The sequence below is a fragment of the Pinus tabuliformis genome, chromosome Q, assembly GCF_031772625.1.
Source record: "Pinus tabuliformis cultivar Carrire ecotype Pingquan chromosome Q, CPIR1, whole genome shotgun sequence".
Taxonomy (NCBI): domain Eukaryota; kingdom Viridiplantae; phylum Streptophyta; class Pinopsida; order Pinales; family Pinaceae; genus Pinus; species Pinus tabuliformis.
Genome location: NC_142296.1, coordinates 1,021,102,221 through 1,021,123,745, shown reverse-complemented (window position 1 = coordinate 1,021,123,745; position 21,525 = coordinate 1,021,102,221). Strand labels below are relative to the sequence as shown.

Genomic DNA, 21,525 nt, shown 5'->3' with positions numbered 1-21,525 from the left:
TTTCTCCATTATAAACTGTCAATAGTTATATAAAATGTCAATACTGACCGTCCACTTGAACAAAATAAGAATTAAGTGACAGAGTTAGCATCTGGTGTCAAAATCAATTCATAACTTTACACAGACTTAGAAGCAGCATAGCTCCTGTTCATCACTTTACACAGATTACAACAAGCATTGCTTCAAACGCACCAAATGCCCAATCTCTCAGCTATACAACAGATTATAAATCTATAAAGAATTTAGTTTTACTCCACTCCAATAAGGTGTGGAATGTTATATGCACAAGCCAGTACAACTGTTTATAATTCATCACTTGAGTTAATTGCTCAACGCCATGATTAGTGTGAAATGGATGTTATTGTTAAGATGCTATGCTGAAAGAGCTCACTTTCTTTGGTGTTGCAACCACAAGTGGAGCTTCTAGAGAATTTGTAATAGCAAATTTGTCATGCATAAATTTGCTATCCACAATGGATACATCTTTTGGAACAATCTTGTAGCAATAGCAGCTTTTTAGCCCATTCTGGCCCTTGTAACACACATGATCGTTGTTTTTTACTTGACGGAAGTTCCAGATGACAGAAAATTTACCAACAGTGGCCATGACTTGACGGAAGTTCCAGATGACAAAAAATTTACCAACATTGGCAACTACATGGCGCTCCTGCCTTCCACTCTCAGTAACCTGCAGTGATGAAGAGAAATAGATGTCAGAAATTAGTACACTTGAAGAGCTAATAAAGGTTATATTGCAGGCCAACGGTCCTATAAGTTCAATTGCTACATGTTATGAAGTTGAAGTCATTTTTTGTGTACCTTATCCCTTCATAGACAATTGCTAACTTTTAATACATTATTATTTGTTTATAGTGGTGATATTGAAAAAGCATATGGCCAAATTTTTGTGTATCTGTAAGGCCATGTTTGAAATTTGTGTTTGGGAGAATCAAGACCTATTAAAAATTAATGGAACAGTTCGGGGAATTCATTTTTCTTGAAAGAAAGGTGATGAGCCATGTAGCAACAAGCTGAGAAGGTTTGCCAAGTAAAATAGGATGTTTGGTCTGAAATTTAAAGATGCTATTTTAAAGGCCCCACAAATTACTGGATATTCAACCAGATAATTCGAACAAGCAACAAAACGTTGAAATTCACCATCTTGTGCCCGTTGAAGATCTCAAACTTTGGTTCTAGGTGCAGAGACTAATTTATTTTAGAAAAGGCTAATTGCATGTTGGCCGCATTTCCATACCATTTCTGTACCAGAAATATTACTGTCCAGAAACGACACCAAATTTGGATAGTGCAGTTCATTAAGAGAAACGGATTTGTTGTACATAAAAAAGTCTTAAACTTTGAAAGAAGTCCCCAAAAGTATTAATGAAGTTCCGAGCAACTTAGGTACTCTGTTTTTTATTTTTTCATACAATAAAACATCATAGTCTAATTCTTCTATGTTTGGTTCTTTCTCAAGCACTTTTTTTTTTTATCAATTTTGTCTGGAATCCAGGTGGGATTTATTGAAATCACAAGTTTGGGCCGTGAAGGCGGCTAGTATCCCAAGGGTTTTTCAGGGCACTGAATTGATTTGTGCATTCAAAAATGAATTTTAAACAACAACAAATCACGATATAGTCAAAGATTGTATCACTAGATTCTGTTTGGAAAAACTGGGTTTTAAGCGAATTGAATCCATTTATACATTAAAAAAAATAAAAATTAAACAGCAACCAATAACAATCTGGTTAAAATTTGCATCTCCGAATTCAGATGAAAAAAAACTAAAACTTAGAATAATTAGGCTGTGCCCTTTCAAAAAAACTTTGCTGGTTTAGAAAATGCTTAAATGTAACCAAACACTAGTACAACCCCATGGCTAATAGCTGCCCTGGCTTATAGAAATTTGTTCAATTTGTGGTTTACAATTTTTTTTTATCAATTTTGTCTGGAATCTAGGTGGGATTTTTTGAAATCACAAGTTTGAGCCGTGAAGGGGGCTAGTATCCCAAGGGTTTTTCAGGGCACTGAATTGATTTGTGCATTCAAAAATGAATTTTAAACAACAACTAATCACGATATGGTCAAAAATTGTATCACTAGATTCTGTTTGGAAAAACTGGGTTTTAAGCGAATTGAATCCATTTATACATTAAAAAAAATAAAAATTAAAGAGCAACAAATAACAATCTGGTTAAAATTTGCATCTCCGAATTCAAATGAAAAAAAAACTAAAACTTAGAATAATTAGGCTGTGCCCTTTCAAAAAAACTTTGCTAGTTTAGAAAATGCTTAAATGTGACCAAACACTAGTACAACCCCATGGCTAATAGCTGCCCTCGCTTATAGAAATTTGTTCAATTTTTGGTTTACAATTTTGCGAGTGCAATGGATAGAAACATTCATTAATTTACTTTTCATGAAATGGAAACCAATGATTTTCAATACATACTTTGAAACAAGTAGTAGTTGGAATTCAAAATTGAACAGGACATTAAAGTCAAATAAACAACATAAGGGGAAGAAAAACAATACAAATCAGAAGACCAAAATGCATATTAGTAACACTTACCCAAGAGAACTGACCACCATGGAACTTATCCTTTCCAGCCAAATGTGCATCCACTGGAGTAAGCTTGAGCAATCTCGGAGCTGGAATCTTGTGCCCCTTCCGCCCAGAAACTCCTGTCTTTGACTGTCCATCTTTAACCGTGAAGACAGTACTGATAAGAATAAGATAGGTATTAGTAGTCCCAAGAATCCACTTCGCATCATAAGTAACATCAACATGTGTGATCGGTGATCCAAGAGCTGGAAACACTGTTTTTTCCACCCTCATAGATGTTTTCCCATAAAGTCGAATCTTCCCATCACTGGATCCAATCACCACGCATCCATCCCCAATAGTTTCAAAGCACTGAAAATTTGTACCTCTCGCAAATTGATGACCATTGGCCCAATTCGAAACCGTGTTGTCAGACTGTTGAACAATACCATGCCTATCCCTCATATCCCACCTGCACAACCTATTGTCATCAAGCCCCATGAAGGTCGACTCTGCAGCATCCAACTGTGCACCCTTGCTAACATTTGTAATATCCCGCATCGTGATGGGAGTCCCATCCTTCTCAAACTTCCATTCTGCCACAACCTGCCCAGTCTCAATATCCAGCTGGTGAACCCTTGCAGCATGAGGCTTGCCCTGCTTGGCAGGGCTCATCAACATCATATTGGTCTCTGCTCTCATGAGAAGACCCTTCTTCGGTGTAGAGTAATAAGACCCATCACCCCCCAAATCCCCCTACCTGAACTTCACAGACATGCCCTTCCCATGGATCCCATGGTGCAAATTCTTGGCTGCCTCAATGCCAGTCTCACCGACCAAAAAGCTATGACCCAGGGCACCCATGGCCAAGCTCTGTATACCACCATTAGTAGCCTCCTCAATCTCTTCATTCAAATCCCTATCCTCGTCCTCCAACCCCAAGCTCTCCTCTGCATCTTCCCAGACAGAATCATCTGCAGTCTGGGGATTAGCCCACCCCATGAAATCCTTCCCAAACACCTTAACCTTGTTTTCCTCAGTAGCCTTGAGAAAATAAGTATTCTCAAACATAAGGCCACCCCATATAGTCAAGAAGCAGAAAAACCCATTCATAGATACAACAATAACGTGCACGCTAGGAGCTATGATAGTCCAATGATCTGACAGGTTTAAAGCATGGGAAAATCAACCCTCAAGAAGCCACAAATAACTTCACAATAAAATATAAAATATAAAAGCCTGCATGCCGCCTTCTTCATTTAAGAGTCTTCAACGCTGGAAACAAATCATTACCTATTTTCCAGATAATTCATAGTAAGATTAAAATTGGCTATACCACAGTATGAAGTCAGCCCCGCTGAGACAGATAAATGTACATTGAGAAATCTTACCTCCAAATCCTGGAATAATCCCAAATTGAAGTTCTGGAAACCCAAGCTATGCTTTTGGGGTTGAAATACGAGCATGACAAGACTGTGTAAATTAAATACATCCATGATAACTCAAAACATGTAAGTTCCCAAAATTCCCCTTCCAAAACATAAAATTACAAGAGATGGACAATCATTGCCACATACCATTGCTAATTCTAATCCACCACCAAGTGCAAGCCCTTGAATAGCAGCTACGGAAGGTTTCTTAGCCTCTATAACAACACCAAAAGGCCAAAAAGGTCAGAGCCAGAAAAAGGTTCCATCCTAAAAACACATAGAATCCTTTTCCAAACTTTCAGGGGTGCCTAAACATCCATCAGAATCTTAATTTTTTTATGTTAACAATATCAACATATCCAGCTATGTATTACAATACAGGAAAACATGTAGAATCCTTTACCAATACATTGATGAGTTCCTAACTATGCTATAAGAATGCTACTTTTAACTATACCATCAAATCCAACTATACTCTACAATAAGCCTAGGTATCCATATTTTGGCACATTCCTAGAAAAGCTCAAAATGTCAAGGGTATGATAATTTCAATTTATAGTATTCAAATAACATATGGAAAATAACGATCCAACAAAATGTCTTTTACAAGAATTGATAATGTTTTTTGAAATGACAAGTCAAAGTAAAAGCAACATTCCTCTATCTTATACATTATTTGTGGATTTGATAATAGCTAACATTCCCGAGATACAGTACCCCCACTTCAGCCTTACATATCACCAACAACTTGCAACTTTAGTGAAAACAAAAAAAAGCAACATATATAACAAACGCCTACCTTCAATAGTATTGATCATAAGATCAACAGAAACTCTACCCAAATGTGACAAGTTCCCTGCTAGATACACAGTTACAGAGAATTGAATATGAGCAAACATGGAAACCTTTGGAACAATCTGCAACAGAATTTGAATTTTGTATGAAAACTTAGTTTGGCATACCAGTCTGTTGTACTTCCTGGAGAATGTTGATGTCAAAACCACCTGAGAATATGCTTCCATTACCTAACAATGCCAAAACAGAGACATAGACATGAAATCATCTCGATTTTTTAACAGAAGCATTTACATCTCTCTATATATATGAATATATATAAAGATTTATAACACCATTGAACATTTAGTACAGTTTCCATCGCTTCTGCAAAGTTGCATACCAGTGACAACAATGGCCTTCACATTATTTCTCCTCATTGCTCTGTCATATTTTTCTTTCAAGCCTGCAAGAATTGTAAATAAAACCAATTGAATGGTTACTACAGATATTAAGTTAAATGGTAACACATATGCTAATGCATTAGTTACACCCAGATATCAACACACAAATGCGTATGTCATTAAGCCTTCTCTTTCAATGAACATAAAATTATGACGTAGTCAACTACTTACTGGACAGTAATATGATGAATTTGGTAAGGTTGACCTATGATTTCGAATTGGTATGTGCAAATTAGTAGGCCTTGGAGGATTGGTTTGCATTTTATAATCATTTTAATTTGACCTTATCTGTCCTATCCTCATATGGTAGAGCTGATATCAGTTTGCTTTTGGAAAAAGCCATGATGCCCTTTATTTCCAGCCACAGCATAGTTTCTTTACTGCTGAAGCATTTCTCAGTTTCAATTTGCCTACTGGTGCATGTGATGCTGTTTGCAAGGCATAGGAAAATAAACCTTTTCTGCCACTCCCATGCCATTGCTGACTTGTTGTGGCCCATCAAGGGTGCTCTTGCTGGCTGGGGTCTGATGGACTTGAGTTGTCTCAAATCTGCATATCCTGTGGGGATGTGGTGTTTCCCCTCACACCCCTTCAACATTTTATAGGTAATAGTTAATAGGTTAGTTGTGCTTCCTGACCAGACATATGTCACTCCTTCGCATGATGCCTGAAAAGTTGCAAAGGAATAGTTTGATTTCTGTTTCACTACCAGGCACATGCTGCACTCTTGCATGAAGGCATGTGTCTTCATTAAGGGGTGCAATTTGATTGTGTCTGGACTCTGTACAGCTGTGTTTTGTACGTTACCTGCCCTTTATATGTTTCTATGGGAAAAGCCTTTCTGCTATCTACCTTTTTTGCGTAATATGTTCATTGTACTGTATATTTTTTTATCGATATAACTTGGAGGCGTGTTTAATATATACATGTGTGCACTATCTGGGCACACACGGTTTCTAATCCTAACAGGCATGCTCCTCCCTTGAATGAGATTTGCCAGGTGTGGCTCTTGACTATATTGAATATTATTGAGGTATGCGGATTATGGTATGGTCCTGGCAAGTTACCAGTTCTTCGCTCAAATGTGTGAGGGTGGGTAGAGCTTCTTACAAGGTTTACCATCCAGGTAAAGATAATATATTCCCATTTACGAATAAATAAAGGAATTTCTTTAACCTACCGGCAGATTATGGTATCGTGCTGGCAAGGTACCAGTTCTTCGCTCAAATGTATGAGGGTGGGTAGATATCCTTTCCAGGTTTACCATCCATGTAAAAAAAATAAGTTGCCAGATATAGAATAAATAAAAGAAATTATTTGATTTTATGACGTTTCTCACTGCTAATAATGTGTACTTAAATTGAGGAGGTAGTGCATCAGATGGATGATCTGTGAAAAAAAAATTAAGCTTACCTGACTCTGGAGAAGAGTGTGGTATTTCTGTAATAGTCCAATGCTTCATCCATAAGCTTCTTATGCTCCTTCGAACCTTCAAGAAGACCCCTGAAATAACCCCTGTTCTCAAAGCTTCTCCTGAATGCCTCCCATCCAATATCTCTACTCCTCGCTGCTTTCAGTGCCGAGCTTTGGACTTTAGCAACCCCTGAGCCACTTAGTCCGAGTTCTGCATTCTCCATCTCTTACTGATAATGTGATCTCTGCTGATACATCATCTCAAATCCACAACTTATCTTCATACCCAGTTCTGCCTCCTTGTAATTTGGAGACGACAGAGGCGGTATTGGATAGCAACGCGGTGCCTGAAAGGCTTGCTGCACGAACTGAGCATACATGGCCCTTGACATCCTTTTCCTGTTACTATGTAGATTATACTTCATCATAAATATCTTAAAGGTATTCTAAAAATAAACTCATCTTCCAAAAGCTAGACCTACCGATTAGCAATTTCACTAGAAAACAAAGTCCATATAGAGTTTCGAACAACAATGCTATTGAAAAAAAGTTTTGCCCCTACATACAAGATTTCATGTTAAAGGTGTAGAAATATAAATAAGCAGAGCTGATATCAAATGCTTAACTAAACTAACACTCATACCTACAAACCCATCATTCTAAGCAATAATCAAACACTCAGTTCTAGTGCAAACAAATGAGACATATTTGCAGTGGGGGGGGAATACTTACAATGCGGACTTTTAAAAACCTTCCCACAACATGGCTTTGGGCAAGGATACTTATTCATCTCTTACAACATGGCATTGGGCAAGGATATTTCTTCACCTCTCTAGATGGTAGATTCAGACTCTTCCATTACTCACCTCTCTCTCTATGCCGCTTCATATGGCATTTCAAATTAGACAGTTGATAATTGCAGTGTGTAGTCCTCTTTGGGGCACACAAATAACTTTCCTTCATGCTTTATCATGTGACGATTTAAATGGTCCTTCCTCTTGTAACTGCAAGAGCAACCATCTACTAGGCAAACAAAGGTTCTCTGCAATATTAAAAAAAGCAATTACAAACTTGATAAATATTAACATTGGAAATTTGCTGAGAATTTCAGCCATTAATAATATGATCACTCACACACATATACATCAGTTTCAATAAATTGGTAGGGAAATGTTTGTTAATCCCATTTTGATTGTTGTCATTGTGAAGCCTTATTATTTCCAAGCTTAGTAACTACCAATGTGGCTTACTAAATGTCAGGGATTTCATCCTACAACAATATGATCATAGATCACACACATGATACACCACTTTTAATAAAACGTTTGGGGAATGTTTAAAAAATATCATTTTGACCAATTGTGCAGATGAATAGCAAATAAATGACAGAATAGAATTAACCAACCTATGATTGCAACAAAACATGTATGATAATGTTGAAGCGCGAGCGAGCAGAAGGCAGAAGGAACTTCTCAGAAGGCAGAAGGAACTTCTCAGAAGGCAGAAGGAACTTCTCAGAAGGCAGAAGGAACTTCTCAGAAGGCAGAAGGAACTTCTCAGGGGTCACCCCACCTGGTACTAATCCATGGATATTCTTCCCTCCCTCACCACAATGGAGCTCACCACAGTGGAGTTCGGATGGGAACATGTAATGTCACGCAAAGCCGAGCACGCGTGGCCTGAACTACTTTCGTTTGAATCCGCTATAAAGAAGAAAAGAAGCAGCCTGTGGTAGAAGAATTGAATTGAGTAACTTCTTCAATTTCCGTTGTCCCAATCGATGTACCTCGCATCATACAAAACGATTTGCCATCAAATTGGGCATGCCCTTTTCTTTGCAATGTGATTCACTCTTAATTTCAATAATGCAACTTATGGAACCACCATTCCGTTTGAGTTATCTGCAGACTCCCCGTATTGGGAACGCTCAACTCTCTCCGACGCCGATTGGACCTGCAATTAAACCTCGTTAGCTCATTCATTTTCTTATCTATTTTCTATAAATGTTCAGGAAGTGAAAATGCAACAAACCTCTTTATTCCAATTAGTACGTGCTGTAAGAATAATGAGTACTAACGCCTGCAGTGCCACTCCCAGGATTAATCCCCACCAGATTCCCTGCCATTGCCAATGTCAGAAAGAAACATACTACAATATACTCAGAAACAGGATAAGGTTATTCCTCTATTATCTTTTAATTTTGCATCTTTGAGCATGGACAATCTAATTATATTGAAAAAAACAAATAAAAGTAGAAAAATTTAGCTAAGTATTTCAAATAATTACATCGATTCCAAGACTGGTCTTCAATCCTAAAGCAATTCCAACTGGTAAGCCAACAAGATAGTATGTCACTAAATTCACATATGCCACCACAGCTTGCCATCCACATCCAATTTCCACCCCTGCAATCACAATACCTTTATGATGTCAACGAAAATATAACCTAAATATAGCAAACATCAACTACCAGCTTTCTGCTGCAAATAAATTGTTGATACTGAAAATTCCAACCTGAGAGAATAGGTTGGGTGCCATTCAAGAGAACAGATATTGTAAGTAGAGGTATCAATGCATAGACTGAGCGTATAACCACAGTGTTGCTTGTGAATTCCATGGCGAGTTCTTTCTTCAGTATCAGAATCCCAATGGCAAGTATGACACTTATTATGAAGCAAGTGACCACCACAACTATAACTGAAAATCTTGCAGTTTTAGGTCTCCTGGCTCCCAGCTCATTACCCACTCTTATACTGCAAATAATATAAATACCACAATAAAGAAAACCAATTTCTAGATACAACAAATGGGAAAAAAAAGGTATATCATGCTATATAAAACCGCTGAATTTATGTGAATTGCAGTTTTGCCCAATATTGGAGAATCCTACCTTCAGGAGAGGGGTCAATTGTTTGACCCCTCTGGCGATGGTCAGATTTAAAGATATTCCCAAAATCTGCAATAGCCATAAAAATGCCCCAATAAAACAATATATTACTATAAATCATAAATGTATACCTTGCAGCTGTACTGAGAACCAACATTGCCATCAACTCCCAGTTGTAATAATTCATGCTGCATATATGTTCAAAACCTGGCACGTTAGAGATATATTAACTGGCATAGCTATCTAACAAAGTTGGGACAATGCATAGGCATGGAGCTTGTATTTGGCTTTAAATTAGTTAGCTTTAAATGGGAAAGTCTCATACCAAACAGAAATGGAATCCAGAGCGACCTCTGCATTTGGCAGCCAACCCGATACAAGCACCAATACTTCAATGTACCATATTTCCAAACTGCAAAATTAGGTGTGGAACAAAACAAAACTTGTCAAAACAGGCTAAGCTATTATGTAAACACCCAGATATAATTTAGATAGTTTGTGTATCTTCCAAAGAGTATTAAGGCATACGTTAGCATAACAGCCGATGCCAGAGTTAACTTGAAGTATGACCAGAGTCCTGTGAAGGCCTTCAAGGTGAAGCCCGTCCATGTATGCCTGCAGTATGGGCTATAGAATATATACAAGGCAGTAGTAATGACCAGAACCCACCAAGTCAAACTCAAAATTAGGGTTAACCCTAGCAAGCCAAATCCTAGCTTGTCTACTGCCACCCAGGTGATCAATGTATGGAATAGACATGTCCCAACAGCAATATAGGCAATAGGGGCCACTATGTTCTGAGCCTGCAAAAACCTCTGCATGGGGCAATTGAGGGCAAAAGCAAACGACTGAGGAATAATACCTTTGGCAAAAATACCTCCTGCAGCAGAGATTTCTTTACTCTGCCCTATGGCAATCAATATTGGATCTGCAAAAATAGTAGAGGATGCCCAGGAGTATTGCAGTTCCAGTCATTATTATCATGGACCTCTGGCAGATGACTAAACTTCTCCATCCGAGACGCCGCCCTCATGGAATCCACGTCCCGTTCATAAAAGGCCTCCACCGCCTTAGAAATCAAGTGCTCATCGTGCTTCAAAACCTGAGCCATGCTCAGAGAAACTCGAACCCTGACCCTATGCATGTTAACCCTAGCTTTATCGGGATGACCTTTAATACGACTGTTTAGAGCGTTCTGAACAACATCGCTAGCTCTGGTTTGCACAAAACCACCCGTGAGAGCCCGCAAGGAGTCCCATACTGAGGGTTTCACCGGCAAATGGAACGGAAGCCCGCGGGTTCGAGTCCCGGAGATTGGAATTGAGAGTACAGGGACACGATGAGGTTACAGTGGGTTGAATGATTAGTGTTGCCATATATAATCCTTATCGAAATCTGAAAATGTGTCTAGACATTGTACCTGGAGTTCTTTCAATCGGGACTCGGTTTCTTCGGCTGACATCGAGTCTGGTAATGCACATCGAGTCTGGTAATGCGAAGTCCGGGAAAATGGCGTAGAGAAGAGTGTCTGTAACAAATTTGCAGATATTTCTGCGGGCTTCATGGTGAAGATTCGAGACCGCCACGGAGAAAGGCACGTTCACCGCACCAACTGCAAGATGCAAAATACCCAAATGTCAATTTGGCTGTTAATGACAGGTGTCATCATTAGAATGAAAAGGACGACGAAAGTCTGTTCCAAAGGAAGGCCTATCGGCCTAATCACCCATTCACAACTGCAGCGATGTTAATATTGAAAACCCATACGGATAGCATTCACATTGACACATTTTACGCAAGCTCATTGTTAGATATAAGGTTAATATCACTATGACATTATTGTTGAGAATAATTGCATTTATATATGTAGATATATTATATTTAATTTTGATTTTGATTTTCAATGAGTTTGTTTTAATTAAAAAGTTGTGTCGCTTAAATATTTATAGTTTAATAGTGAAAATTTAATTTTTGTTATTTTTTTATTATTATTTAGATTTATTTATATGTAAAGTGATTGATGATTTTATTATGGATTATTTAGTAATTTCTATTTTTATTAGTTATTATTTTTTGTTTTTGTTTTTATTTAACTTTTATTATTATTATTATTTCCATTTTCATAAATTATAATTTTTTCTCAAAATTATTTATTATAATATTAAAAATATATTGTAATAAATTTAATTATAAAATTTTTATATATTAATAAAAAATAAAACATATATGTTAAATAATATTAGTTAATCATATTTCTTAATTTTTGGATTTTTGTTATTTTTATTATTATTTAAATTTATTTATTTGCAAAGTGATGGGTTGAAGTCTTATTATAAGTTTTTTAGTAACTTCTATTTTTATTAGTTACAAATTTTTTGTTTTTTAATTTTATTTATTTTTTATTTAACTTTTTTATTATTATTATTTTTTTTTATTATTTCCAATTTCATAAATTATAGTTTTTTTTTTTTTCAATTGAAGAAAGACAAGGAGCCAGATAATTAAAAACTAAGAAAATTATAGGTCCGATAGACCAATTTGGTCTCAATGGACGTTAACCATCATAATCATCATTATATATATATTTATATATATATATATAACTAACACATGAATATTTACAAAGGGTAAGTAGTAGCTAGTCCCTTCAGCTTAGCTTAAATATAGCTTAATTAAACGAAAAAATAATAAAGACAGATTTCATCACAAAATTAAAACAACTAATAAAATACTATATTGTGGAATGTCATCACCAAAAAATAATAAATATGATTAATTAATATTGTTTATATTAACATATATACACTTTAATATATATGTTTATTATGTATGTGTGTATTTTATATTTTATTAATAGATATAATTTTTTATAATTAAATTTATTAAAATATATTTTTAATATAATAATAAGTATCTTAAATTGAAATCATGAAAAAAAAATTATAACTAGTGAAAATGGAAATAATAGAAGAAGGGGAAAAAACAAAAAACAAAAAGTTAAACAAAAAAGAAGTAAAAATAAAAATAAAAAATTAGTAACTAATAGAAATGGAAGTTACTAAACAACCCATAATAAGACCTTAACCAATTACCTTACAAATAAATAAATTTAAATAATAATAATAAATAACAAAAATTGAATTCCCAATATTAAACTATGGTTAAACCACATAATATTTTGGTCAAAGAAAAACTGAATGCGTAATAATAAACATATATATATTAAAGTGTATATATGTTAAACAGTATTAGTTAATCATATTTCTTAATTTTTTGTGATGATATTCAACATTACAATATTTTATTAGTTATTTTATTTTTGTGATGATTTTTTTGTTTTTATATATTTTTAATTTAATTAAACTATATTTAAACTAAACAATAGATTAAATCAAGAAAATAACAATCACATAGCCACACTTTATATAAACTTAATATCAATATGACATTAATATTAGAATAACTTCTTACACAGCTGTAATCCCTAATAAATGTTAACTCTTATACAACGGTAGTCCGTGCCGTCTAAATAATTATGTCTAGAGTTTAGACCAGAAAATATATGTTAACTTTGTGTGACACTCTACCATGCAAATGTCACTTGGAAGGTAACTAGTTATAGATGTAGACGTCTCTTTATAATTCTATTTTTATTGTTTATTATTTAATTATTAGAGTAATTATTTGATGCAACGTACATCACACAAATATATTTAAAAAATTATATTTTGATTTATGAGTTATAAATTAGAGTAATCATTTTCTCAAACTTGAGGCATACATATAAAAAAATTCTACGTTCAATTAAGTTGGTATTGACAATTCATTAAAACATGTTCCAAGTCCAATCCAACGTTGATGGTTAGGTTTTAGAATATTGTTGATGGCTAGGTTTTAGAATATTGTTTGAAGAAAATGGGGGTGGCTAGGCCCTTGAAGAATCATCATTATAGGTCAACTGTAAAAATTTATACATATGAATACATCTGAATACATCACATCAATCAAATTCTGAATACATCACATCATTCAAATTGACAAATCGCCGCACAGCAGCATCGCAGATGGGGTTCGAAACTGGGCGGGGGGCGTATAAGCCACCGGCCCCGCCGTTAGACCATGCACTCACGTGCAAAAGTTTTAGAATATTGTTTGTCAAGTGGATTAAAGTGATCATTGTATCATTGACTTGCATTCGAAAATAAAAGTGGTAAAAGCGAAAATTCAAAAGCTAACGATAAACCAAACTATTAAATTTAACGGTAACCTAACATTGCAAGCTCGCTAATCATTGGAAACAAGATGTTAATTATAAATTTATATGACTTACTCAAAAAATGGATGAGTCGTTAACCTACAAAAAGTTGAATTGTGCAAATTCCTCATTTAAGGGAATTCTGTTTATGGTTTCCACTTGCCACATGAATAAATAAAATAGAATATCATAATTGTAATGTGGTGTTGGATCATATTTTCCATTGTATGACATGCGTTGAGGGTCATCCACCAAGTAATATCACATTTCAGGCCTATGTTTCTTTAACCACTCAGATAAAAGCGTTGCATTGTGAAATACTTAATACAAAATCTATTTAAAATGTAGAAAATGAAGGCAATGTGACTATAAATTTTGTTAAGCCTAGCATTGTAAAGACTGACAATGTAAATAAAATGAAGCCAATGTCACCACGAATTCTATTTCGCCTAGCATTGTAAAGATCTGACTCAACCAAATATTGCAATGGACTTATCATAGGTGACGATAGTGACATGCATGGCAAGGTTGCTGTTGAGCAATTTATTGGGCTTAAATTACTGCATAAATTATCGACCAGGGAAACTCGTAAGCTTGTGATGATGCCAGCACAATATATGCAGGAGTAGGCAACTAACTCTATGGCTAACTAAATTATTTACGATTCAATATAATATGCAAGGGAAGAGGCTCCTAACTTAAGGAGGTCCTGGTTGTCCTTCCCTACAGTATCATAGAGAAATCATTAATTACATAAAACTAAAACCTTGAAATAAAGACAAGAGAATGAACTTAGTTATTGTTTAGATTCAAGTAGAGAGAGAGGCTAACTTAGTCTCATGATTGTCCTCTCATGTACTAATCCAAACTAAACTAGGATTCATTCATAAGCATAGGAAATGAAATAACTTTGAAACATAAAAGCACAAAAGAATGAATTTCAATTACCATATAAATCAATGGAGCGAGAGCCTAACTTAGACTCTTGGTTATCTCCTCATATGATACTTGAAACATAAAAGCAAAAGAATGAATTTCAATTATCATGCAAATCAAATGGAGAGAGAGCCTAACTTAGACCCTTGGTTGTTCTCTCATATGCTGATAAGATTCTAATTTAAAACTCATTCATCAATCTCAAACAAATCCTCAAACATCTAAGCAATTAAATGAAATAAGATCTAATATAAAATAAATTGTTTCTCTCATCCTTTTAGAGTGAGCTCAATTCTCTTAAGAACAAGACAAATTATTCCATATACTACATTAAGGAAAATTGAATCTAAAACTACATAATGGAAAGAAAACTACATAATGGAAATATATGCAAAATGAAGCCTTATTCTATTCCATCATCAATTGGATACAATGCTCTAAGAGTCCTCTTCTTTGGAATGGAGGAGGTACTCCTATTTATACAAAAACTATGATAACAACCTCATAAATGTAGACCCACTATTCTCTCCTTTGACCCACATATTTCTCAACCAATGATGACACATAACCCTATCCTCCATGAGGTCCATGATCTTCTCCATGAAGCTTATCTTATCAAATTCGAATTTGATCATTCAAGGCCACATAAAGATGCCCTGGAAGCTTCCTTTGTGCCTACACATGTCAACAAACTCATGCTAATTGTTAGGTATAAGTTTAAGCATATTATTTTCTAAGTTTTAGCCATAAATTCACTTAAAAATGTTAAGAATTAATAAACTTTGGAAAAGTATTGTTAGAACCCAATAATGAGGTAAATGTAATGATATGGAGGTGGAATGGAGGTAACATGAAGGTAAAATGTGAAAATATTGGTGAATAATGGAGTGAAAATAGGGACTATTTTGAGGCCCAACATCTCCCCCAAACTCAAGATATTGCATGTCCTCATGCAATCAATGGTATTGCATGTCCTCATGCAATCTATTACATTACTTTTTGAGCTTTGGCTTAAACTCTGCATGATATCATTTACATAACTTTTGCAAAGCATTATTTTGATGAATTACAACTTGGTTGGTTCTTGTGTTTCAACCATATTTTGTTTGTTGCATTCAATGTATGATCTTTGCATATTGATAATGTGATTTTTGTTGCAGAGTATTTTTGTAGGAATGCATCATGGTTGGTTCTTGTGTAACAACCATGATTGTGTTGGCATCCAATTAACTTTTAAATACTTTTATCAAAGCCACTTGTAAGCTCATGTAATAATGGCAGAGTATTTTTGTTGGAATGCGTCATGGTTGGTTCTTGTGTAACAACCATGATTGTTTTGGCATCCAATTAACTTCTAAATACTTTCGACAAAGCCATTTGTATGCTCATGTAATAGTGAATATACTTTGAAGGTAAGTGGGGTTAAGTGGGGTTGTGATATATGAATGTGGATATGAATGTAACAAAGCATGTATGTAAGTGTATCCTTCCCCTTAAACGGATGGTTTGGGCAGTTATGTGAAATGGGGAAAAGAAGGGAAAAGGAAGTGAAGTTTTTCCAAAAATTATTATTCTAACTTTTCAAGGAATTTAATGGTTAAAAGTTAGAAAATATCATACCTTAACTTACCCTTCCAAAAATGGATGAGAGTTGTGCACGTGTGGCTGCAAAAATGTCGTTCATAGTCCTCCTTACTTGGTTGTGAAAATGGGGGATGAATCATGCATGTTCAGCTACCACAATTCTGCTCTGAAGCTTCTTCTTCAAGTTGTGGATGAAAGATGGATCTGTATTGTCGTATCGGTTGCTGAATCCTCTCCTACTAGATGATGAATCTGAGGAGTCTGCTGAATATGGCTGAAAGTCGTATATGTTGTTGGATCCTCTGCTGCTGGATGATGAATCCGATGAGTCTGCTGAATATGGCTGAAAATCTATAAGGCTTGGAAGGTATACAAAATATATAAGTGACATTTCCCTCCCAGCCTTATTGATTTACTTGTCCTCAAGTGATGAAAGGAAATTGGCTTCGTCTGCTACAAAATATGGGTCTTCAAGTCTTCAACGCTCGATGGCACAAATCTTACTATGTGATTAAATGTGTCGATGTCGAACATAGCAAGAAGTTGTTGACTTAGTGGCCATTAATGAATGCCCCTAGCCAACACAAGAGTTCCCACCATTGATTCCAATGGGAGTCAGGATGCCTAACACATCTTTGTAGGTACGAATAAATTTGTCGTAGTCGAGTCACCTACAAGATCCGACGAACAAGGGATATTAATGTACTCCCATTGTTCATTGGCAAGAGTACTTGCCATTAAGGCATGCAAGCCTCTAGGTGTTCTTTGAATGATACTTAGACTCTAGGACTTTGACTCAAGTAGGGTTTTATTGGCGGAAATGAAGGGGAATCATAATGACAAAGAAAATGGATGGATGTAAAGAAAATGCATAGTGGATGAATAAGAACTCTTGCTGTGAAATATGTGGGTCAAAGGAGAGAATAGTGGGTCTACATTTATGAGGTTGTTATCTTAGTTTTTGTATAAATAGGAGCACCTCCTCCATTCCAAAGGAGAGGACTCTTAGAGCATTGTATCCAATTGATGATGGAATAGAATAAGGCTTCATTTTTCAAAAAAAAAAATGTTGAGAAATATGTTGAGCAATTTATTGGGCTTAAATTGCTGCATAAATTATCGACCAGGGAAACTCGTAAGCTTGTGATGATGCCAGCACAATATATGCAGGAGTAGGCAACTAACTCTATGCCTAACTAAATTATTTACGATTCAATATAATATGCAAGGGAAGAGGCTCCTAACTTAAGGAGGTCCTGGTTGTCCTTCCCTACAGTATCATAGAGAAATCATTAATTACATAAAACTAAAACCTTGAAATAAAGACAAGAGAATGAACTTAGTTATTGTTTAGATTCAAGTAGAGAGAGAGGCTAACTTAGTCTCTTGATTGTCCTCTCATGTACTAATCCAAACTAAACTAGGATTCATTCATAAGCATAGGAAATGAAATAACTTTGAAATATAAAAGCACAAAAGAATGAATTTCAATTACCATATAAATCAATGGAGAGAGAGCCTAACTTAGACTCTTGGTTATCTCCTCATATGATACTTGAAACATAAAAGCAAAAGAATGAATTTCAATTATCATGCAAATCAAATGGAGAGAGAGCCTAACTTAGACCCTTGGTTGTTCTCTCATATGCTGATAAGATTCTAATTTAAAACTCATTCATCAATCTCAAACAAATCCTCAAACATCTAAGCAATTAAATGAAATAAGATCTAATATGAAATAAAATGTTTCTCTCATCCTTTTAGAGTGAGCTCAATTCTCTTAAGAACAAGACAAATTATTCCATATACTACATTAAGGAAAATTGAATCTAAAACTACATAATGGAAAGAAAACTACATAATGGAAATATATGCAAAATGAAGCCTTATTCTATTCCATCATCAATTGGATACAATTCTATAAGAGTACTCTTCTTTGGAATGGAGGAGGTACTCCTATTTATACAAAAACTATGATAACAACCTCATAAATGTAGACCCACTATTCTCTCCTTTGACCCACATATTTCTCAACCAATGATGACACATAACCCTATCCTCCATGAGGTCCATGATCTTCTCCATGAAGCTTATCTTATCAAATTTGAATTTGATCATTCAAGGCCACATAAAGATGCCCTGGAAGCTTCCTTTGTGCCTACACATGTCAACAAACTCATGCTAATTGTTAGGTATAAGTTTAGGCATATTATTTTCTAAGTTTTAGCCATAAATTCACTTATAAATGTTAAGAATTAATAAACTTTGGAAAAGTATTGTTAGAACCCAATAATGAGGTAAATGTAATGATATGGAGGTGGAATGGAGGTAAAATGTGAAAATATTGGTGAATAATGGAGTGAAAATAGGGACTATTTTGAGGCCCAACAGTTGCAATGTTAAATTGTAGTAAGAAAATACTTCATTTAACTTGTGCCTTAGTCAAATGGAGAAATTCAAATTTCCACATCAAGAGGATAACTTGAGTTGCAGTTAGCAAGAGTGACATGGCTAAGTCGCTTAGTTAAGTCAGCCAATTTGATTTTGTGGGCAAGAAGTAGAGTTGTGCATGAGTTGATGGCTGAGATTTAGCAATATAATGGAGTTATAGTTAGTGAAACTCAGTTATTTGAGCTCTAGCAATGAATAAAGTCAGTAGGATTTCAGTTGAGTAGTTCACAAATCTCTCAGTTAACTAGTCAATTTACTAAAAAAGATCCCCAGTCATGCATGCAATTTGAATTGCCTAGTTGAGTGGAGGAAAAAGGCCTCAATGTAATTATTATTATATACTAGTGAGTGTACATAGTTTGTGTAATGCAGGTGAGCTAATTTCCTTAGGAATTTCACAAGGAAATATGGGCTTTCTATTTTTTAGGAGTCGAAATTGTGCAAGGAAATAAGAGGAAGTTGGAGGCCTATTTTGGCTAAGTGTTGGTTAGAAAAAACAAAGCAGAAGATCAATATTGCATTGCAAGTTGAGCTTCAAGGATTGAAACTGTCATTGTAATTTATCATTGTCTCATTTGTTATAATACAAAAAGAGGAGGGTTTTTCCGAATTGGGTTCCCCAGTAAAAATATTGTGCTCATTGTGATTGAATGATTGCATGCATTTCTATTGTATGTTTTCCCTTCTGCAAATTGAGTAGAAGAAATTGTGTATATTGATTTTAGTCTGATTTCATTAACAACTGCAAATTTCGAGTTATTTCTACATGGTATCAGAGCTATTGAAAACTCCATAGAAACCAAATTCCTAATCTTCTCTCAGAAAAATTCCGAATAACAGATTTGTGGTGCAATTATTTTCTTGAGTGCAGGAAAAATGTATATCTACGAATTGAGGCTTGAGCATGCATTGGAGGGATCCTTGAACTTTTGTGGTTGGAAAGACATTATGGAAGATGTGTTGGATGACAATGGAGTATTGGAGTACACACAAAATGATATTACAAAACAAGCAACATCAGATGCACAATAGCTGGTTCAGTGGAAGAAAGACACAACAAAAGCTGGGAGGATTATCCTGCAGGGAGTGAGAGATCATGTGGTTTTGAATTTGCATGGAAAGGATACTCCATTTGTAGTGTGGAAAACCCTCATATATTTATTCCAAATCAGCAGTGATGTCGAGAAGCTAGCATTGAGACATGAACTCAGGAACATTCGAATGGGAAAAAATGAAACTGTTGTTCAATACATATCCCGAGTTACTCAGGTTAGATATGGACTTGGAGGATTTGGAGAGAATGTGCCATCATATGAACTTGTGAGCTTAGCAATCCTTGGTCTTCTGAAATCCTCGCACAACTATCAGGATTCAGTTAATGGAAGAGATAGGCTCCCATATTGGGAGAGACTTAGGTCTGACTTAGTGCAAGATAATCTTAGAAGAAACAGTAGAGATGGTGACACATCCATAACTGATGAGGAAGGAGACTTTACTCTAGTTGGAAAAGGAAATAATTCCAAAGGAAAGAAGGCCCAAGGTGAGGCATAATCCCTCCAGAACCATGGCAAGAAGAAATGCATCAATAAAATTAAATGTTTTCATTACTATGAGTATATTGGACACTATGCAACCAAGTGTCCACATAAGAAATCTAGTAAGGAACCTGCAATAGTAGTAGGAGGAGATGCTCCGACATCATAATTCGAGTTGGATTTCACCCTTATTGCTTGCATGGAAAGTACAATAAGAGGGAGTGAGTGGTACATAGACTCTGGTGCTTCATTTCATATGACATGATATAAGGAGTTCCTCAGCAACCTAAAGGAGAAGGACCTACAATTACACATAGACCTTGGAGATGATGGGAGGTATATTGCCAAAGGGATTGGTACTGTCACCTTTAAGAGGGAGTCAGGCTCCCATATTCACCTACAAAATGTAATGTATGTGCTTGCTCTGAAGAAAAATATAATTTCTGCAGTTGTACTTGAAGACAAAGGATATGATGTTGTGTTCAGTAGAGGGAAGACATATTTCAAACATGTTTCTATTGGACAAGTAAAATAAATTGGTGTTTTGGTTAAAAATTTCTACAAGCTATAGGTGGATGCATGCATTACATTAAGTAACAAGGCATAACATGTTCATGGTCGAGATGTTGGAGAGCTTTGACATAGGCACATGGAACACCTACACCATGGAGCTTTCAAAATAATGCATTAGATCACCACTTAACATCCAAAATGCACCCTTGATCAACATGATGTGTACAAGGGGATGCACTCTTGGAAAATATGTTAAATCCTCCTTCCAGGGACAAGATAGCAGAGTTGAAGCCATCTTGGAGCGAGTTCACTCAGATGTGTGTGGACCATTTTCTACAGTCTCAGTTGCAAAGCATAGGTATTATGTGATCTTCATAGATAATTTTTCCTAAAAATGCTAGATCTATTTCATGAAGAAGAAAGATGAGGTTTATTCAAAGTTTTTTGAATTTAAAGCCTTGGTTGAAAATGATACTAGAAAACAAATTAAATCTCTGAGAAGTGGTAATGGAGGAGGGTATTAGAAGGGAGTTGACTTCACCCCACAATCCACAATAGAATGGGGCTGCAGAGAGGAAATATAGAAGTATTGTAGGAGTTTCTAGAGCAATGTTGCATGACCAAGGATTTCCCCTATACTGTAGGTATAAGCATGCAATAAAAATTATTTGCAGAACAAGAGCCCTAAAAAAATTATTGGAATGATTACACCTAAAAAGGATTTCTCTGGGAGGAAGC

The 21,525-nt window shown here is 35.5% G+C and overlaps 1 protein-coding gene, 1 long non-coding RNA gene and 2 pseudogenes across 3 annotated transcripts; all 4 read right to left on the bottom strand.

Annotated features, from left to right (window-relative positions):
* Positions 1 to 234: 234 nt before the first annotated feature.
* LOC149222969 (protein CYPRO4 pseudogene) lies at positions 235 to 3,637 on the bottom strand (annotated as a pseudogene). The gene is made up of 2 exons (XR_016249674.1): positions 2,573 to 3,637; positions 235 to 688 (listed from the first exon to the last, which is right to left on the bottom strand). The product of XR_016249674.1 is annotated as a protein CYPRO4 pseudogene (transcript).
* Positions 3,638 to 3,649: 12 nt separating this feature from the next.
* On the bottom strand, positions 3,650 to 5,046 carry LOC149222968 (uncharacterized). Its single transcript, XR_016249452.1, has 5 exons — positions 4,938 to 5,046; positions 4,775 to 4,831; positions 4,123 to 4,190; positions 3,937 to 4,018; positions 3,650 to 3,705 (listed from the first exon to the last, which is right to left on the bottom strand). It is a non-coding gene; the product is annotated as an uncharacterized LOC149222968 (long non-coding RNA).
* A 150-nt stretch (positions 5,047 to 5,196) lies between these two features.
* Positions 5,197 to 6,858, bottom strand: LOC149222967 (protein ecdysoneless homolog). The gene is made up of 2 exons (XM_089385697.1): positions 6,627 to 6,858; positions 5,197 to 5,215 (listed from the first exon to the last, which is right to left on the bottom strand). The coding sequence occupies exons 1-2, from the start codon at positions 6,848 to 6,850 to the stop codon at positions 5,197 to 5,199; spliced, it is 243 nt and encodes an 80-aa protein (XP_089241823.1). The 5' UTR covers positions 6,851 to 6,858.
* A 1,640-nt stretch (positions 6,859 to 8,498) lies between these two features.
* The window catches only part of LOC149222966 (protein DETOXIFICATION 41-like), a 58,577-nt pseudogene continuing 45,550 nt past the window's right edge, over positions 8,499 to 21,525 (bottom strand).

Excerpts from the sequence above, each read along its gene's own strand:
- LOC149222967 (XM_089385697.1), bottom strand. The coding sequence starts at position 6,850 with ATGGAGAATGCAGAACTCGGACTAAGTGGCTCAGGGGTTGCTAAAGTC.